We start from the raw sequence: 18,242 nt of genomic DNA, 5'->3' as shown, positions 1-18,242 counted from the left end.
CCAAAGGAGATAATAGAAGAACATCTAGAAAAAAAAACTAAAATAAAGATAATATTAATTAATTCAGGCATACTCTGTCCAAAGGTAGGTCCTTGGCTCATTGTCTGCTGATGCTTCATCCTGAGCCGTTTTCTTGGTGGTTGCTTTTGTCACTTGTGTATGCCATTCCATCCTCAGGGGCAGTGTGAGGAGGTAGGTCCAAAGTCTATCTCAGCCAGAACAGGAATCTAGCCTGCGCTGTTGACATTATTCTGAACCACATACTAACTATCTAACCAACTGTACTAAATAGCCTCTTATAATAATAATATATACATTCATTTATATTTTTGAAGAGGCAACAGAGAGCTTGGCCAATGGTAATGCAGGGCAGTAAATGGTGGCCTTGCCAGCATTGCCCACATCCCTAGAATTAATAAAATATATAATTTATCTGGATTTTCTAAAAGGCCCCCATCATAAGGGTAATGAATGAAATCAAAGAATGCAGTCGGGAACAAGTGACAGAATGGATTTCGAGCTGACTTCAAGACTGAAGGCGGAGAGTGGGAGTAAAGGGTATTTATTCATAGTGGCAGAAGGTGGGAAGTGGTGTTCACAAATTACCGTTGCTGGGACCACTGCTCTTAACATTTTACATTCTTAAGTTGGACAATTTATAAATTCACGGATGGCTCCAAATTGCAGGGAGGTAGTCGATACTGAGCAAGACTGCAACAGATAACAAGAAGACGTTAATAAACTTGCAAAATAGAAAAATAATTGTCAAATTAAGTTCAACGCAGGTAAATGTGAGGTAGTACATTTTGATAGGAAGACTAGGGAGAGGTCACTTATTGGAAGATGGGTGGGTCTAGGGGGGATGGAGCAGCAAAGGATCTCTGAGTACAAGAACACTAAAAACTGTGCCACTGGTTGGCAATGCCATAGAAAAACCAACCAACTATAGAGGGATAGAAGTGGGAAGTAGGGAAGTTATGTTAAACCTGTATTAACTTTGGTTAGACCACATTTAAGAATACTGCACGCAGTTCCGGGGGCACAAAATATTTGCAAAGGTTATATCAGAAATGCAAGGTTATGCAGATCAGGAAAGGATGAGCAGGCTTGGATCTCTATTCCTTGAAAAAAGGAACGATGAAGGTTGACCAAACCGAGGTCTTTAAAATCATGAAAGTATTTGCGAGAATGGATACAGAGAAAATGAGCTGGATTTGCCATTCAATGGTGGGGGAAAATGGGGGCGGCACGCTAGCACAGTGGTTAGCACGGTTGCTTCACAGCTCCAGGGTCCCAGGTTCGATTTGCGGCTTGGGTCACTGTCTATATGGAGTTTGTACTTTCTCTTCGTGTCTGTGTGGGTTTCCTTTGGGTGCCCCAGTTTCCTCCCACAATCCAAAGGTGTGCAAGTGGATTGGCCATGCTAAATTGCCCTTTGTATCCAAAAAGGTTAGGTGGGGTTACGGGGATAGGGTGGAGGTGTGGGCTTAAGTGGGGTGCTCTTGCCAAGGGCCGGTGCAGACTCAATGGGCTGTAATGGCTTCCTTCTACACTGTAAATTCTATGATTCCACGTCGGACAGGCTTTAAAATATGGGTGGGGCCCAATTCTGGGATTCCCATTCCAAGGGCCGGCTGCCTCAATGTTGCTGGTTCCATTGCGGTCGTGAACATTGTCAGACCATCTGCAGTTTGCAAGCAGTTTTGCCAGTTTTAAAAGCCAACATAGTTCACACCAACTCAACGATGTCATGGACCATGGAGAAATCTAGGGTTTGGAATTAGGATTCGTTTTTTAATAAGGTAAGTTCAGAAGTTGTTGCCAACCTCACATGGCTTAATGAAATACTGCATCTTAAGTTTTATATGTATTTTAATACAATGATTGATAGAAGTCTTTGTTTTGAAAAGGTAAAGGACCATCAAATTGAACAGCATTGTAAAAGTTAAATAAAAAGTCAGATAAATTAGATAACATTATTTATTGGAAAAGTGCGATTCTGCATTGCACAATGATGAAATTCAGATTTGATTGTACGAATTGTCCCCTTTGCTTTCATGTTTTCTGTGGAGTTCATTCTGTTTGGCAGTTTCAAAACCTGACAGATGGCTAAGCTTCTTGCAGTGTAAAATGTATTCACCAAAAAAGGTTTTGCTGACGCAGTTTTTCAGAGAAACCTCATCATGGATGCTTGGCTGAGTTCCAAGCCCACAAATGTATTCTACTCAGCAGGGATTGTTTGTATAATTATTTTAACCTAACTTTAGGTTAAATAGGAGAAAGCTTTTAAAGCCATTTCTATGTGCGGGATATTCCGGACCGGAGACCGGATGTTCCTGCCTCAGGTCCACAGACCTTTAAATCGTCTGTCAAATTTTCAGTCCCTCCCATGGCAGTTTACCCCTATATCTGCATGTGCAAAAACATTTTTTCATATTACAATCTAGAATTAATTGATTTGTCATCAAAATGTTATTATTCATGACACACACCAGGCTGTTCTGTACAATGTATAAACATTGTGAGAGTAAGCGGTTTTCATTTCATTTCATTTCATTTTCCATTTTTTATTGGATTTCTTTAGGTTAAAACATCAGGGGCTGGATTCTCCCCTACCCGGCAGGGCGGGGGGTCCCGGCGGGATGGAGTGGCGTGAACCACTCCGGCGTCGGGCCGCCCCAAAGGTGTGGATTTCTCCGCACCTTTAGGGGCCAAGCCCTCACCTTTAGGGGCTAGGCCCGCGCCAGAGTGGTTGCTGTCACGCCGGCTGGCATGGAAGGCATTTGGCGCCATGCCAGCCGGGGCCGAAGGGACTCCGCCGGGAGCGTCAGCGGCTGCTGACGTCATCCCCGCGCATGCGCGAGGGGGAGTCACCTAGGCATCGGCCATCGCGGAGACCTACACAGCCGACGCATAGTAAAAGAATGCCCCCACCGCACATACCCGCCGTGGGCCCCAATCGCAGGCCAGGCCACTGTGGGGGCACCCCCCCACCCCGGGACCAGATCGGCCCATGCCCCCCCACCCCCCCCCCCCCCCAGGACCCCGGAGCCCGCTCGCGCCGCCTGGTCCCGCCGGTAAGGGAGGTGGTTTGATTCATGCCGACGGGACCGGCATTACAGCAGCGGGACTTCGGCCCATCGCGGGCCAAAGAATCGCCGAGGGGGGCCCGCCGACCGGCGCGGCACGATTCCCGCCCCTGCCGAATCTCCGTTGCCAGAGAATTCGGTGGCTTGCGGGGGCGGGTTTCACGCCTTCCCCCGCCGATTCTCCGACCCGGCAGGGTGTTGGAGAATCCCGCCCCAGGTGTCATAGCATAATAATGATCTTTATTGTCACAAGTAGGCTTACATTAACACTGCAATGAAGTTACTGTGAAAGCCCCTAGTCGCCACATTCTGGCGCCTGTTCGGGAACACCGAGGGAGAAGTCAGAATGTCCAAATGACCTAACAGCACGTCTTTCGGGACTTTTGGGAGGAAATCAGAGCACCCGGAGGAAACCGACGCAGACATAGGGAGAAGTTGCAGACTCCGCACAGACAGTGCCCCAAGCCGGCAATCGAACCTGGGACCCTGGCGCTGTGAAGCAACAGTGCTAACCACTGTGCTACCATGCCGCCCATATGGCTGGTTTCTGTGATTCAAATAATAACTTGCATTCTTATAGCATGTTTAACGTGGTGCTAAGTTTCAAGATGCTTCACAAGCAAGCGGAAACCGAGTCACATCAGGGGATATTATGACAGCTTGGTCGAAAAGATAGGTTTTAACGTGTCTTAAATAGGGGCAGAAAAGTTTAGAGAGGTTTTCAAAATACATTTTTTTTTTAAAAAGCTTTGTAATTCAGTTTTCTGTCTATTCAACAGTCTTAACATGACATCACTGCCACTGGAACGAAAAGTTAGAGGAAGTATATATTTTTATTTCCTTCATGGGAATTGATCGATTTGATTTATTGTCACGTGTACCGAGGAACAGTGAGAAGTATTGTTCTGCGTACAGCCCAGACAGTTCATTTCATACATGAAAAAACATAAGACACACATAAATACACAATGTAAATACACAGGCACAGACATCAGGTGAGCATACGGAGTGTAGTACTACTCAGTAGAGAATATGTGTGAAAAGATCAGTTCAGTCCGTAAGAGGGTCATTCCGGAGTCTGGTAACAGCGGGAAACAAGTTGTTTTTTAACTTGTTAGTGTGTTCTAATTGCTCTTGAATAGTCAGTGGTGAGCCACCTTTTTGACAGCTCAGTGGCTTGCTTGCTAGATAATTTCAGAGGCAGTAAGAGTCATACACAGTGCTGTGGATCCGGACTCTCATGTATGCTAAACCAGGTAAGACAGCTTATCTTGCATAATCGTTTATATGGGTTTTATATGGTCACATTTACTTAATTTACGCAGTTTAATTTCCCCAACTCTGTGTGGGATAGGAACGCATTTTTGGATCATTAGCACAAGCCTCTGGATTGCTAGTTCAATAACCTAATCACTGTGCTACCATTCCATCATTATTAGTCTGCTTGGGGACATGAAGTGGAGATGCCGGCGTTGGACTGGGGTGAGCACAGTAAGAAGTCTTACAACACCAGGTTAAAGTCCATCAGGTTTGTTTCGATGTCACTAGCTTTCGGAGCGCTGCTCCTTCCTCAGGTGAATGAAGAGGTATGTTCCTGAAATATATATATAGACCGATTCAAAGATGCCAGACAATGCTTGGAATGTGAGCATTAGCAGGTGATTAATTCTTTACAGATCCAGAGATGGGGTAACCCCAGGTTAAAGAGGTGTGAATTGTGTCAAGCCAGGACAGTTGGTAGGATTTTGTAGGCCAGGTGGTGGGGGATGAATGTAATGCGACATGAATCCCAGGTCGCGGTTGAGGCCGCACTCATGTGTGCGGAACTTGGCGATAAGCTTCTGCTCGGCAATTCTGCGTTGGCGCGCGTCCTGAAGGCTGCCTTGGAGAACGCTAACCCGTAGATCAGAGGCTGAATGCCCTTGACTGCTGAAGTGTTCCCCGACTGGAAGGGAACATTCCTGCCTGGTGACTGTTGCGCGATGTCCGTTCATTCGTTGTCGCAGCGCCTGCATGGTCTCGCCAATGTACCATGCTTTGGGACATCCTTTCCTGCAGCGTATGAGGTAGACCATGTTGGCCGAGTCGCACGAGTATGTACCGTGTACCTGGTGGGTGGTGTTCTCACGTGCAATGGTGGTATCCATGTCGATGATCTGGCACGTCTTGCAGAGATTGCCATGGCAGGGTTGTGTGGTGTCGTGGTCACTGTTCTGAAGGCTGGGTAGTTTGCTGCAAACAATGGTTTGTTTGAGGTTGCGCGGTTGTTTGAAGGCAAGTAGTGGGGGTGTGGGGATGACCTTGGCAAGATGTTCATCTTCATCGATGACGTGTTGAAGGCTGTGAAGAAGATGTCGTAGTTTCTCCACTCCGGGGAAAGTACTGGATGACGAAGGGTATTCTGTCGGTTGTGTCCCATGTTTGTCTCCTGAGGAGGTCGGTGCGGTTTTTTGCTGTGGCGCGCTGGAACTGTCGATCGATGAGTCGAGCGCCATATCCCATTCGTACGAGTGCATCTTTCAACGTCTGTAGATTTCTGTTATGCTCCTCCTCGTCTGAGCAGACGAGGGCCGTCCAAGGCGGCCTTCAGGACGCGCGACAATGCAGAATCGCAATCTCTGCAAGACGTGCCAGATCATCGACATGGATACCACCATTACACGTGAGAACACCACCCACCAGGTACACGGTACATACCCGTGCGACTCGGCCAACATTGTCTACCTCATACGCTGCAGGAAAGGATGTCCCGAAGCGTGGTACATTGGCGAGACCATGCAGATGCTGCGACAACGAATGAACGGACATCGCGCGACAATCACCAGGCAGGAATGTTCCCTTCCAGTCGGGGAACACTTCAGCAGTCAATGGCATTCAGCCTCTGATCTACGGGTTAGCGTTCTCCAAGGCGGCCTTCAAGACGCGCGACAACGCAGAATCGCCGAGCAGAAGCTTATAGCCAAGTTCCGCACACAAGTGCGGCCTCAACCGGGACCTGGGATTCATGTCTCATTACATTCATCCCCCACCATCTGGCCTGCGAAATCCTACCAACTGTCCTGGCTTGACACAATTCGCATCTCTTTAACCTGGGGTTACCCCATCTCTGGATCTGTAAAGATTTAATCACCTGCTAATGCTCGCATTCCAAGCATTGTCTGGCATCTTTGAATCTGTCTATATATATATGTTTCTGGAACATACCTCTTCATTCACCTGAGGGAGGAGCAGCGCTCCGAAAGCTAGTGACATCGAAACAAACCTGTTGGACTTTAACCTGGTGTTGTCAGACTTCTTACTGGGGACATGAAGTTATTGGTTGTAGTATTACAGATAGGATTGTATGTACAAGTTGGTTTGATGGTGATTTTGCTTTTGATCTGTGGACAAGAGCTCCAAATTGAAGAGTTTTTGATTGTTAAGTATTTTAAGTTAAGGAGTTGTAACCCAAACTCTGGGAATCTTTGCTTTAATTTCAGTGGTCAGTTTGGATATAATTCTAATATTACAGCATATACTTTTTCAAATAAATGTCTAAATAAATTTATTACAGTTACCATTGTGTTACTGCTACTTCACAGTGATGTCTGATTTGTTCACTGTATAATAAGGAAAAATCTTGAATTTATATCATTTTTTATCTGTAGGAGGTCCCAAAGTGCTTCATTGCCAATTAAGTGCTTTTGTATTGTAGTTACTGTTGTAATGTAGGAAACACGGCAGCCAATTCAGTTCAGGTACTCAACCAGATAAACTGAGACTGCTTGAAGGATCCGTATCAGCCAGGACACTCTGAGAACTGGCCTTTTCTAATTCAAAGTGCTATGGGATCTGTTTGAGTGGCCGAATGGCAGCACCTCCGATAGTGCAGGAACCCCTCAGAACTGCACTAATGTCAGGCTAAAATCTCTGAAGTGGGGGCTTGATATTTTTACCTTCTGACTCTAAGGCAAAGATGCTAGCGCTAAGTCAGGGCTAACACCCAACGATAACATGAATAAATTAATTGCTTGAGATATGTTTAAAAACTACTTGGATAATTTTACTATCAGAATGTGGTTGCAACCCTTGGCCACTGGGTGGCATTAAGGAACAGTTTATGAAATTTCAGCCAATTAGGCTTTTTCAGGTGTTTAGAATATGATTGGTTTATTTTTTTATTTAATAAATGGGATATCTGTCAATTTACAGGCTTCCCTTAACCATCTGATATTTTTTGATTTCCATGGTTTGAGTTTGTTATTTTTAGCTTCAGTGTTATTTTCATGAAAGCTTTCATTGTCCATATTTATGGAACATAAAGATTGGAACCATCAAGATGAAACCGCTTTTTAAGATTGTACAGATTTCCTGTGCAATACAGTTGGAATTTTATTGGTATTCTACAAAGAATGGTACAGCACAGGAAAATGCCCTTCGGCCCTCCAAGCCGGCGCCGATCACGTGTCCTATCTAGACCAATCCCCTGTATCCTTCTAGACCCTGCCTTTTCATGTGTCTATCTAGATGAGTCTTAAAGGTTGCTAATGTATCTGCCTCAACCACCTCACTTGGCAGTGCATTCCAGTCCACCACCACCCTCTGTGTAAAAAAAATAATAAAAATGTTCCCCACACATCTCCACTAAACCCATACTCCCTCACCTTGAACTTGTGCCCCCCTTGTAATTGTCATTTCCACCCCTGGGAAAAAGCCTCCAACTGTTCACCCTATCCATACCCCTAATAATTTTATAATCTTCTATCAGGTCGCCCCTCAGCCTCCACCCTTCTATTGGGAACAATCCCAGTTTATTCAATCTCTCCTCATCGCTAATAGCCTCCATACCAGACAACGTCCTTGTAAACGTTTTCTGTACTCTCTCCAAACCCTCCCGTTCTTTTGGTAGTGTGCTGACCAGAATTGGACACAGTAATCCAAATGTGGCCTAACCAACGTTCTATATAACTAACACAATTTGCGAACTTGATCGATGCCCCATCCGATGAAGGCAAGCATGCCATATGCTTTCTTTACCACCATTTCCACCAGTGCTGCCATTTTTAAGGATCTGTGGACCTGCACGCCCAGATTTCTCTGTGTCTATGCTCCTGATGGTTCTGCCATTTGTTTTATAGCTCCCACCTGTATTGGATCTACCAAAATGCATCACCTCGCATTTGTCCTGGTTAAATTCCATCTGCCATTTCTCCGCCCCAATTTTGCAGCCTACCTATATCCTGCTGTATTCTCTGATAATCTTCTTCACTATCTGCAACTCCTGCAATCCTAGTATCATCCGCAAACTTTCTAATCAGACCAGCTACGTTTTTTTCCAAGTATATTATATTATAAACAGCAGAGTTCCCAGTACTGATCCCTGCGGAACACCTCTAGTTATAGACCTCCATTTGGAAAAACATCCATTGCTACGCTCTGTCTTCTGTGACCAAGCCAGTTCTGAATCCATCCAGCCAGTTCACCCCTAATTCCATGTGATTTAATCATTTGCACCAGCCTACCATGAGAGACCTTGTCAAATACTTTACTACCGTCCATGTAGACAAGAAAACAGCCTTTCCCTCATCAATCATTTTTGTCACCTCCTTAAAAACCTCAATCAAATTAGTGAGACATGACCTCCGTCGTACAAAACCATGCTGTCATTCACTTCCAAATGTGCATAGATCCTGGGCTGGATTCTCCGCCAGTGAGCTGCTCCATTTTGCCGGCAGCCCGGGGGTTTCCCGACGGCGTGGGGCTGCCCCACCATGGGAAACCCCATTGACCAGCCGGTGTAACGGAGCATCCCTTAGGCGGGGTGAAACAGAAATGTGGCGGGGCGGAGAATCCAGCCCCTGATCTCTGAGAATCTTTTCCAACAATGTCACTATCACTAACGTCAAGCTCACTGGCCTATAATTACCCGGGTTATCCTTGCTACCCTTCTTTTTTTTTAAAATAATTTTTATTAAGGTTTTCACAGAATATCAGTAACAAAATGAAAAAGGAACCCAACAGGGTTAAGTACAAAACACAGTCCAAAAAAGCAACCCTCCATACCCCCCTCCCCCCTGTACATAAATAATAAATTAACACCCCGACTTAACACAAAGCAAACATAGCAAATATATACACCCCCTCAGACCCCCCAGTGTAATTAAACAAAAACAAAAATAAAGTAAACCACCCCCCCCCCCCCCCCCCGAGTTGCTGCTGCTATTGACCAATGTCTACCGTTCTGCCAGGAAGTCTAAGAACGGTTGCTAATGCCTAAAGAACCCTTGTACCGACCCTCTCAAGGCGAATTTCACCCTCTCCAATTTAATAAACCCCGCCATGTCGTTGATCCAGGATTCCACGCTTGGGGGCCTCGCATCCTTCCACTGAAGAAGAATCCTCCGCCGGGCTACCAGGGACGCAAAGGCCAGAATACCGGCCTCTTTCGCCTCCTGCACTCCCGGTTCCTCTGCCACCCCAAATATTGCGAGCCCCCAGCCCGGCTTGACCCTGGAACCTACCACCCTCGACACCGTCCTCGCTACACACCTCCAAAATTCCTCCAGCACTGGGCATGCCCAGAACATATGGGTGTGATTCGCTGGGCTCCCTGAGCACCTAACACACCTGTCCTCACCCCCAAAGAACCAGCTCATCCTTGTCCCGGTCATGTGTGCCCTGTGCAGCACCTTAAACTGTATGAGGCTGAGCCTCGCGCAGAAGAGGAAGAGTTCACCCACCCAAGGGCATCTGCCCACTTCCCTCGATCTCCTCTCCCAACTCCTCCTCACACTTGCCTTTCACCTCCACCACCGAAGTCTCCTCCTGCATCATCTGGTAAGTTTTCGAGATCTTCCCCACTCCCACCCACCCCTCTGAGAGCACCCTGTCCTGTACTGTGCATGGCAGCAGCCGCGGGAATTCCACCACCTGCCGCCTGGCAAACGCCCTTACCTGTAAGTACCTGAAGGTGTTCCCCGGGGGGAGCCCATACTTCTCCTCCAGCTCACCCAGGCTCGCGAACTTCCCGTCCACAAACAGGTCTCCCAACCTTCGTATCCCTGCCCTGTGCCACCCCGAAAACCCTCCATCTGTTCTCCCTGGGGCGAACCAGTGGTTCCCTCGTATTGGGGTCCACACCAAGGCCCCAACTTACCCCCTGTGCCGCCTCCACTGCCCCCAGATTTTGAAGGCAGCCGCCACAACCGGGCTCGTGGTATACCTCCTTGGAGGGAGCGGCAGTGGCGCCGTTTCCATCGCCCCCAGACTCTTACCCACACAAGACGCCAGCCTCTTCCATGCAGCCCCATCCCCCTCCATCACCCACCTCGCTACCCTTCTTAAATAACAGGACAACATTGGCTATCCTCCAATCCTCAGGGACCTCATGTGGTCAACGAGGAAACAGGTTTCTGTTAGAGGCCCAGCAATTTAATCTCTTGTCTCCCTCAGAAATCTGGGATAGATGCCACCTGGCCCTGGGGATTTGCCTTCCTTATGCTTTTTTTTTCTTTTTTATAAATTTAGAGAACCCAATTCAGGGGCAATTTAGCATGACTAATCCACCTACCCTGCACATCTTTGGGTTGTGGGGGCGAACCCTACGCAAACACGGGGAGAATGCAAACTCCACACGGGCAGTGACCCAGAGCCAGGATCGAACCTGGGACCTCGACGCCGTGATGCAGCAGTGCTACTCACTGCCACTGTGCTGCCTTCCTTATGCTTTTCAACACCTAACACTTCCTCCCTCATAATAATGACTTGTTCTAAAGTGTTTACATATCCTGAGATACCACCAATCGACGTGTCCCCCTCCTTTGTGAATACCTATGCAAAGTGTTCATTAAGGATCTCACTTACTTCCTTTGGCTCTATGCATAATTTTCCTCCTTTGTCCTTGAGTGGACAAACTCTTTCTCTAGCTACCCTCTTGTTCCTAATATACATATAAAATGCCTTGGGATTCTCTTTAATCCTGTTTGCTAAGGACATTTCCTGACCCTTTTTTGCCCTTCTAACTCCCTGCTTAAGCTCTTTTCTACTTTCCCTGTATTCTTCAAGTGCTTCATCTGTCTTTAGTTGCCTAGACCTCATGTATGCATCGTTTTTCTTTTTGACTGGCGTCGCAATTGCCCTGGTATCCACGGTTCCTGAATCCTGCCTTTCCTGTCTTTCCTTTTCATCGGCACATGTCTCTCTTGCACTCCCATCAACTGCTCCTTAAAAGACTCCCACATGCCAAACGTGGACTTTCTCTCAAACAGCCTCTCCCAAACAACAGCCTGTAAATCCTGCCTAATCTGGTTGTAGTTAGCCTTCCCCCAATTTAGCACCTTAACCCTAGGACAACACTCGTCCTTTTCCATGAGCATCTGAAAGCATACGGAATTGTGGTCACTGTTTGCCACGTGTTCCCCACTGCAACTTTGATGACCTGGCCGGGCTCGTTCCCTAATACTAGGTCCAGTAAAGCCCCCTCTCTAGTTGGACCATCCACATATTGTTCCAAAAATCTTTCCTGGACACACTTAACAAATTCCTCACCATCCGGACCCCTAGCCCTAAGGGATTTCCAATCAATATGAGGAAAATTAAAGTCTCCCACTACAAGAACCCTATTATTGCTACATCTATCCTGAATCTGCTTACACATCTGTTCTTCAACTTCCCGTGGGCTGTTGGGAGGCCTTTTGTACAATCTAGCAATGCTGGTAGTGAGTTAGCAAAGGTTGCAATTCAGTATTTCTGTCTGATGATAAACTAAGCTTCACTTTCATCTTAGCACTGCTGCCTCACGGCGCCGAGGATCCGGGTTCGGTCCCGGTTCCGGGTCACTGTCCGTGTGGAGTTTGCACATTCTCCCCTTGTCTGCGTGGGTCTCACCCACACAACCCAATGATGTGCCGAGTAGGTGAATTGGCCATGCTAATTTGCCCCTTAATTGGAAAAAAAAGAATTGGGTACTCTAAATTTTATAAAACTTAATTTTCATCCTTTTTTTATAATCTTTATTGTCACAAGTAGGCTTACATTAACACTGCAATGAAGTTACTGTGAAAAGCCCCTAGTCGTGCATTCTGGCGCCTATTCGGGTACACTGAGGGAGAATTCAAAATGTCCAAATAACCAAACATCATGGGCGGGATTCTCCACTCCCACGCCGAAGTGACCGCGCTGTCGTGAACGCCGTCGAGGTTCACGATGGCGCGGAACGGCCCCGGTCCCGACCGATTCAGGCCCTGACAATGGGCTAGTATCAGGGCCACGTCATCTACACGCGCAAGGCCTTCTCGCCCGAGTAAAAGCGGCGCCGCATAGATGACGCGGCCGGCGCCGCATAACGGACGTCATCCGCGCATGCGCGGGTTGGCCGGCGCCAACCCGCGCATGTGTGGTTGCCGTCCTTTCTAAGTCCGCCCCGCAAGAAGATGGGGGACGGATCTTGCGGGGCCGCGGAAGGAAGGAGGTCCTCCTTCAGAGAGGACGGCCCGACGATCGGTGGGCACCGATCGCGGGCCACCCCACATTCCAGGTGAAGCCCGGTGCAGGATCCCCCCTCGCCCCCCCACAGGCCGCCCCCCCAGCGTTCACGCACCGCCCACGACTGCAGCGACCAGGTGTGGACGGCGCCGGGGGGAACCCGCCGTTTTGGCCTGGCCGCTCGTCCCATCCGGGCCTCAGAATAGCGGCGGTGCCGGAGAATCGCCGTTTTCGGTCTCTCCGGCGATTCTCTGGCCTGCGGCCCGCGAAACTCGACCGGGCCGTTCCCGCCACTTGGGAGAATCGCGGGAGGGCGTTGGACCGCGTCCCCGGAGATTTTGGCAGCCCACGCGATTCTCCCAACCGGTGTGGGAGTGGAGAATCGCGCCCCATGTCTTTCGGAACATGTGGGAGGAAACCGGAGCATTCGAAGGAAACCCACACAGACACAGGGAGAACGTGCAGACTCCGCACAGACAGTGACCCAAGCCGGGAATCGAACCTGGGACCCTGAAGCTGTGAAGCAACATTACTAATCACTGTGCTGCATGCCGCCCTTTAAGTATGGGCCTTTGAATTTTTGCTCACTCACATTCAGACCTCCCAAGGGTGGCATGGTGGCGCAGTGGTTAGCGCTGCTACCTACGGCGCTGAGGACCATGGTTTGATCCCGGTCACTGAGTGTGTGGAGTTTGCACGTTCTCCCTATGTCTGCATGGGCCTCACCCCCACAACCTAAAGATATGCAGGTTAGATGGATTGGCCATGTAAATTGCCCCTTAATTGGAAAAAATAAATCGAGTACTCTAAACTTATATTTCAAAAAATAATTCAGACCTCTTCGAACTTATTCCTTTGCCAAAGAAACCTTTAAAGGACCGCTCATATTACCAGTAACCAAAGAATATTCTTTTCATCCAAGTCATCTGCAAATTACAATGCTTCTAGTGGCCAATAAATCCTATATACAGCTGATGATATCAATTAATGAAGTAAAAGCTGTAGATTGACAAATAACTTTCGGATTATATGGGCTAAATTTTGTTCTAATGGCTGGTGCCCCAATAGCAAACATAAACGCAACCCCTTGCCTCACAGGTATCTCCCAATCTCAATGTTCTCAAGTCCACAAGAAGATTGTAGTTTAGTCGGGCAATATGGTCGGCACGGGCTTGGAGGGCCGAAGGGCCTGTTCCTGTGCTGTACATTTCTTTGTTCTTTGTTCTTTGTTCCACCAGTCCATGGTCTCTCATAAACCTAATTGCCTCCTCCGGCATGTCAAAACAAAACTCCTGATTCCAGAACGTGACCTGCAAATGTGCAGGATACAGCACTCTAAATTTCACAGATTAAATCCGGTCCATTGGCTGGCCAACTCAGCTCCCAAGTCCTGATAAATAAGCACTGCATGGCCTTCCCAAGTGCACTCTCTCGTCTCCTTCGCCCACCACAGAATCTTCTCATTATCCAAATAACGGTGCAACCGCAGCACGATTGTCCTCAGCGGCTCACCTGCTTTCTGCTCCCTCCTTCGCGACCTATGCATTCAATTCTCAGGAGATCGGTCAAAGACCCCCTCCCCACCAACTTCTTGAACATTCTAGCCACATATCATATGGTCTGAGTTGCCTCGATCCCCTGGGGCAGACCCACAATCCGAAGATTCTGCCTCCTTGAGTAAATAAGTCAACCACCTTCCCTCTTAACTTCTGGCCCTCCACCACCCGCAATATTTCCACCTCCAACGAAGCCAACCGACCCTCGTGGTCAGTCACAGACTCCTGCACTCTGGAGCATGTTGCGCCTCCAGCCGTTGCTCCACTTTCTCTGTGGCTGCCTGGATTGGCCCAGCCACCCTGGCCAGGTTCTCTGAGGTCTCCTTTCTCTGCTGCTCAACTTGGCCATCAGTAACTTCGCCAACTGTTCCGTGGGCCACTGAGTGGGCAACGACACCACAGAGCTGTCTGCCATTTTTTCCCCTGTCGCAATTCGAGAGACCGCCTGGTCTGACTGTTGCCCCTTACTTGTTGCACTCCTCAATTGATAGGCCCCAGAAATGTCCGACCAAAGGAGAATTCTTAGTCCCTTATACTTAAACACTTTCCACCAGCATAACTCCTCGCGAAACAGGCGAAAAGACCCAAAACAATTCCACTGCGAGCAAGAGCCACCTAATGTGCGACCACTCACACCATGCCCGCCACTAGAAATCCGCATAAACAGTCTTAATGTTACACAAGCAGATTGTTACCCACATTTAGAGTTTTTATTTATGTAAGGATAAATCCAGTTATTATTAGGCTAATTAAAATAAATTTGTTTTAAATTAGATGTCTTTTCTTTGCCTTTATTGAGAGGTGAAATTACGATTATCCGTCATACATCTCCTCAATATAAAACCTGTCCCACTGAAAATGTTCAAGCCAATTTATATAATTATGCCCATCAGCCATTTATATACTTCATAAAGTTGGCAATATTAAGACAGAACAAAACATTTTAATTAGCTTGTCTTTTCATACATCTTTGAGAAGATTTCAATACAAGATGTAATTTTCATTATTGTTAGAGTAGTTGTTAATACTGTGCATTTATTGTTCTTTACATGTCCAATTATTCAGAATTGGTGTTTATATTTACATATGAAAAGCACTGATAAATGCGAAGCAAATGCAGATTAAAATTTTTAAAATAAATTTAGAGTACCCAATTCATTTTTTTCCAATGAAGGGGTCAATTTAGCATGGCCAATTCACCTACCCTGCACATCTTTGGGTCGTGGGGGGTGAGACCCACGCAGACACGGGGAGAATGTGCAAGCTCCACACGGACAGTGACCTGGGGCTGGAATCAAACCCAGGTCCTCCGCACCTTAATCAGATTTAAATTTGAACAGAAAGATGTACTTCAAAAACACCCGCATCTAGTAGTGAAACTGGAACTACAAAGTTGTGTGTGTACTCCACACTCTTTTCATTCCAGATGGTGACTCACATTTATTCATTCCTCTCCTTTGTTTCTTCCTCACTTCTTCAAAATTACATACTGTACTCAAAAATAAGGCATGGAGTCCACACACTAATTTATAAAATTGCTGTGGGCAAAGCATAATTGTGTTATGTCCTTCATTCTGTCTTGAACTGTCAGAATAAACTGAAGTCTCAACCTGAAACTCTTAAGCCATCCCCTTGTCTGCGTGGGTTTCCTCCGGGTGCTCCGGTTTCCTCCCACAGTCCAAAGACGTGCCGGTTAGGTGGATTGGACATGCTAAAATTGCTCGTAGTGTCCAAAAAGGTTAAGAAGGGTTATTAGGTTACGGGAATAGGGTGGAAGTGAGGGCTTAAAGTGGGTCAGTGCAGACTCGATGTGCCAAATGGTCTCCTTCTGCACTGTATGTTCTATGTTCCATTACAAAATGTTGTGTTTTATAACTGTGCATTCAAGTCCGGTTTTGTTCTTCACTTTATGCAGTGAAAAGCACTTTAATTTTGGTCATCTGTGATTTTAAAAAGTAATGTATCTCCAAGAAGCAACACTATTTTTAATCCTAACAAGTTGAAATTAAGAATGGGTGCAAATGAATCAAAATGAAGGTATGAAAACACCTCAAACAAGTTTTGGTCAAATTTAATAAGTTAGTCACAGCATTTATTCATAGTTTGATGTGTGCGGCTGACATCTTATGTGCACTCTGTTTAGCTACAAGGAGAAAAATATATGAATAGTGTGGGTATTGTTCCTTATATACAATTGTTTAATTAGAGAAGATCCTACTACATTTAAACCTTTAGTATATGTTTTGGGGAATTTGATTTAAAGTTGGAACTCTAAATTCTGCACACTTACCCACTTTTAAAAACAGGCATGAGCCAGCACTTTAAGGGATAAGGCTTTCATGTTGGCTTCTGTTTCATTCTCACGCAGCCTTTCTTGCTTTTCTGTGTTCTATGTTTGCTGGCTTCTGTTTCAACTGCACTGTTCTTCTGCCTCTCTTCTGCTTCACCCCATCGCAGACCTCTTGGCAGAGGCAAGAGCCTCCAGCAGAAAACATGAAAGTGAGCTGGATCATCTCAAGTGTAAGTATAGGGTGTGTTTACTCGTTAGCCGACACAATACAAGCCCCCTTGATGTGGCAATTATTGGTGGCCATTTTCTGATTGTATCTTTTTCCTCAATTCTGAAGTGATGATGAATAATATGAAAACTTCCTCATGAAATATTACAAACCACAGGTGGTGCAGATGTTTCTCTGCTATTAAAACTGGTATTTGTATAAGGCTGATTTTTTGATGATGTTAGAAGTAGATTACTTTTTGATTTTAAATGTGTTTGCACTGTAATGCAATTCCACAATCATTACTGTTTTAGTAATGAATGGTGGTCTCATAGGTAATTCGATAAAAATATTTATCCGATAGGAGATGGAAGGTTTTATAATGCAATTGAGCATGTTCTGAGAAATGTCTCCCAAAATTCATCCAAGAGCTAGTGTTTATATTTGCATTTCAGCACATTTAAAACGTTACAAAATGTGAACTTTCTGTCTCCATTCTGCCAAGAAAAATGGTATGGTCTTTCAGGTGTTCTTGCACACTCTTTGTCCCTTAAACAAACTCTAATGCAGGCTCTAGTAATCAGTTTGATAGCTGCCTGATGTTTCCTAAAGAAGGTGAATATGTTCAGGAAACAGTGTGAGAGCTGTGTTTAGAACTTAGCACAAACTGATGGTATGAAACTCTCTTCTTTCAAGCTATGTTAGTTATAAGTAAAATATTTTCATAATGATTGTCAACAACAACTTGTAAAAGCCTATATCGTTGTAATATGTCCCAACGTGCCTCACAGGTGTGTTTTCAAACAAAGTTTGAGTCAGATTCTCTGAATATGAATCACAACAGAGATCTGCTTGTAACTCTACACTGATGAGCAATAGATTTACAGTCTCACTCTGTTCATGTGGATGACCGATGGTCAAACTATCAGTCAGGTATAGTAATCTAAATTTAGTATTGAGGCACAGAACCATAGAACTTAGGTGGCCACATGCCTGTTAGTTCTTAGCTAAAGCAATCTAAAATGAAAGATAGCTCTATATTTTTCTCTGTTGCAAATATTTATCCATTTTTATCTTAAAAGGTGCAATATTTCAACCTACAGTTATATCTGGTGGCACGGCATTCTCAGTAATAAAGCATTCAACGTTCCAACACTCTTCATAAGAAATTTCTCCCAACACCTCTCAATAGTCTTGGTAAATATTTGAAATGTATGACCCATGGTCACTTTCTCTCTTGTAAACAGTCTGGTCCAGTCTGAGACAGTGGTCAGAGAGAAGAATGGAACCAATAGCTAGAGAACAAAGTTTGTGTCAGGGGCCAATGATATTGGTTTTGATCTTTACACTGTTTAAATGGAGAAAATTTCAGCACTTACAAGATAGGATGTCAAGCCAAGCAGTCTGATAACACAAACGATGGAGGTGTTGAAAAAGGATCTGGCAGTGTAGAGCTGGGTATCATCAACATTAATGTGAACCTGACTTTCTGCCGTTTAATAATATCTTCAAGGGGCAGTATGTAGCTGAGAAATATGGAAGAGTCCGGATAGGTCCTTGATGGACTCCAGAGGTAACTGTGGAAGATAGAAAGAGAAGCCATTGTAGGTGATTGACAAGGACTAGAAAGGAAAGCT

General features: G+C 45.9%; 1 protein-coding gene across 10 annotated transcripts in view; it reads left to right on the top strand.

Moving 5' to 3' along the window:
• slmapa (sarcolemma associated protein a) overlaps positions 1-18,242 on the top strand; it is a 383,477-nt gene that overhangs the window by 283,314 nt on the left and 81,921 nt on the right. For 6 of the 10 annotated variants that reach the window (XM_072472425.1, XM_072472423.1, XM_072472424.1 and 3 more), the window contains one exon: positions 16,565-16,627. The exons of the other annotated variants lie outside the window; for them this stretch is intronic. In XM_072472425.1, the coding sequence (XP_072328526.1) occupies positions 16,565-16,627 (63 nt within the window). The remainder of the gene's footprint in view (positions 1-16,564; positions 16,628-18,242) is intronic. 10 annotated transcript variants of the gene reach the window in all.

The sequence above is a fragment of the Scyliorhinus torazame genome, chromosome 13 (genome assembly GCF_047496885.1).
Source record: "Scyliorhinus torazame isolate Kashiwa2021f chromosome 13, sScyTor2.1, whole genome shotgun sequence".
NCBI classification, from domain to species: domain Eukaryota; kingdom Metazoa; phylum Chordata; class Chondrichthyes; order Carcharhiniformes; family Scyliorhinidae; genus Scyliorhinus; species Scyliorhinus torazame.
Note: the sequence above shows the minus strand (reverse complement) of the source record. Positions and strands in the feature narration are given on the sequence as shown.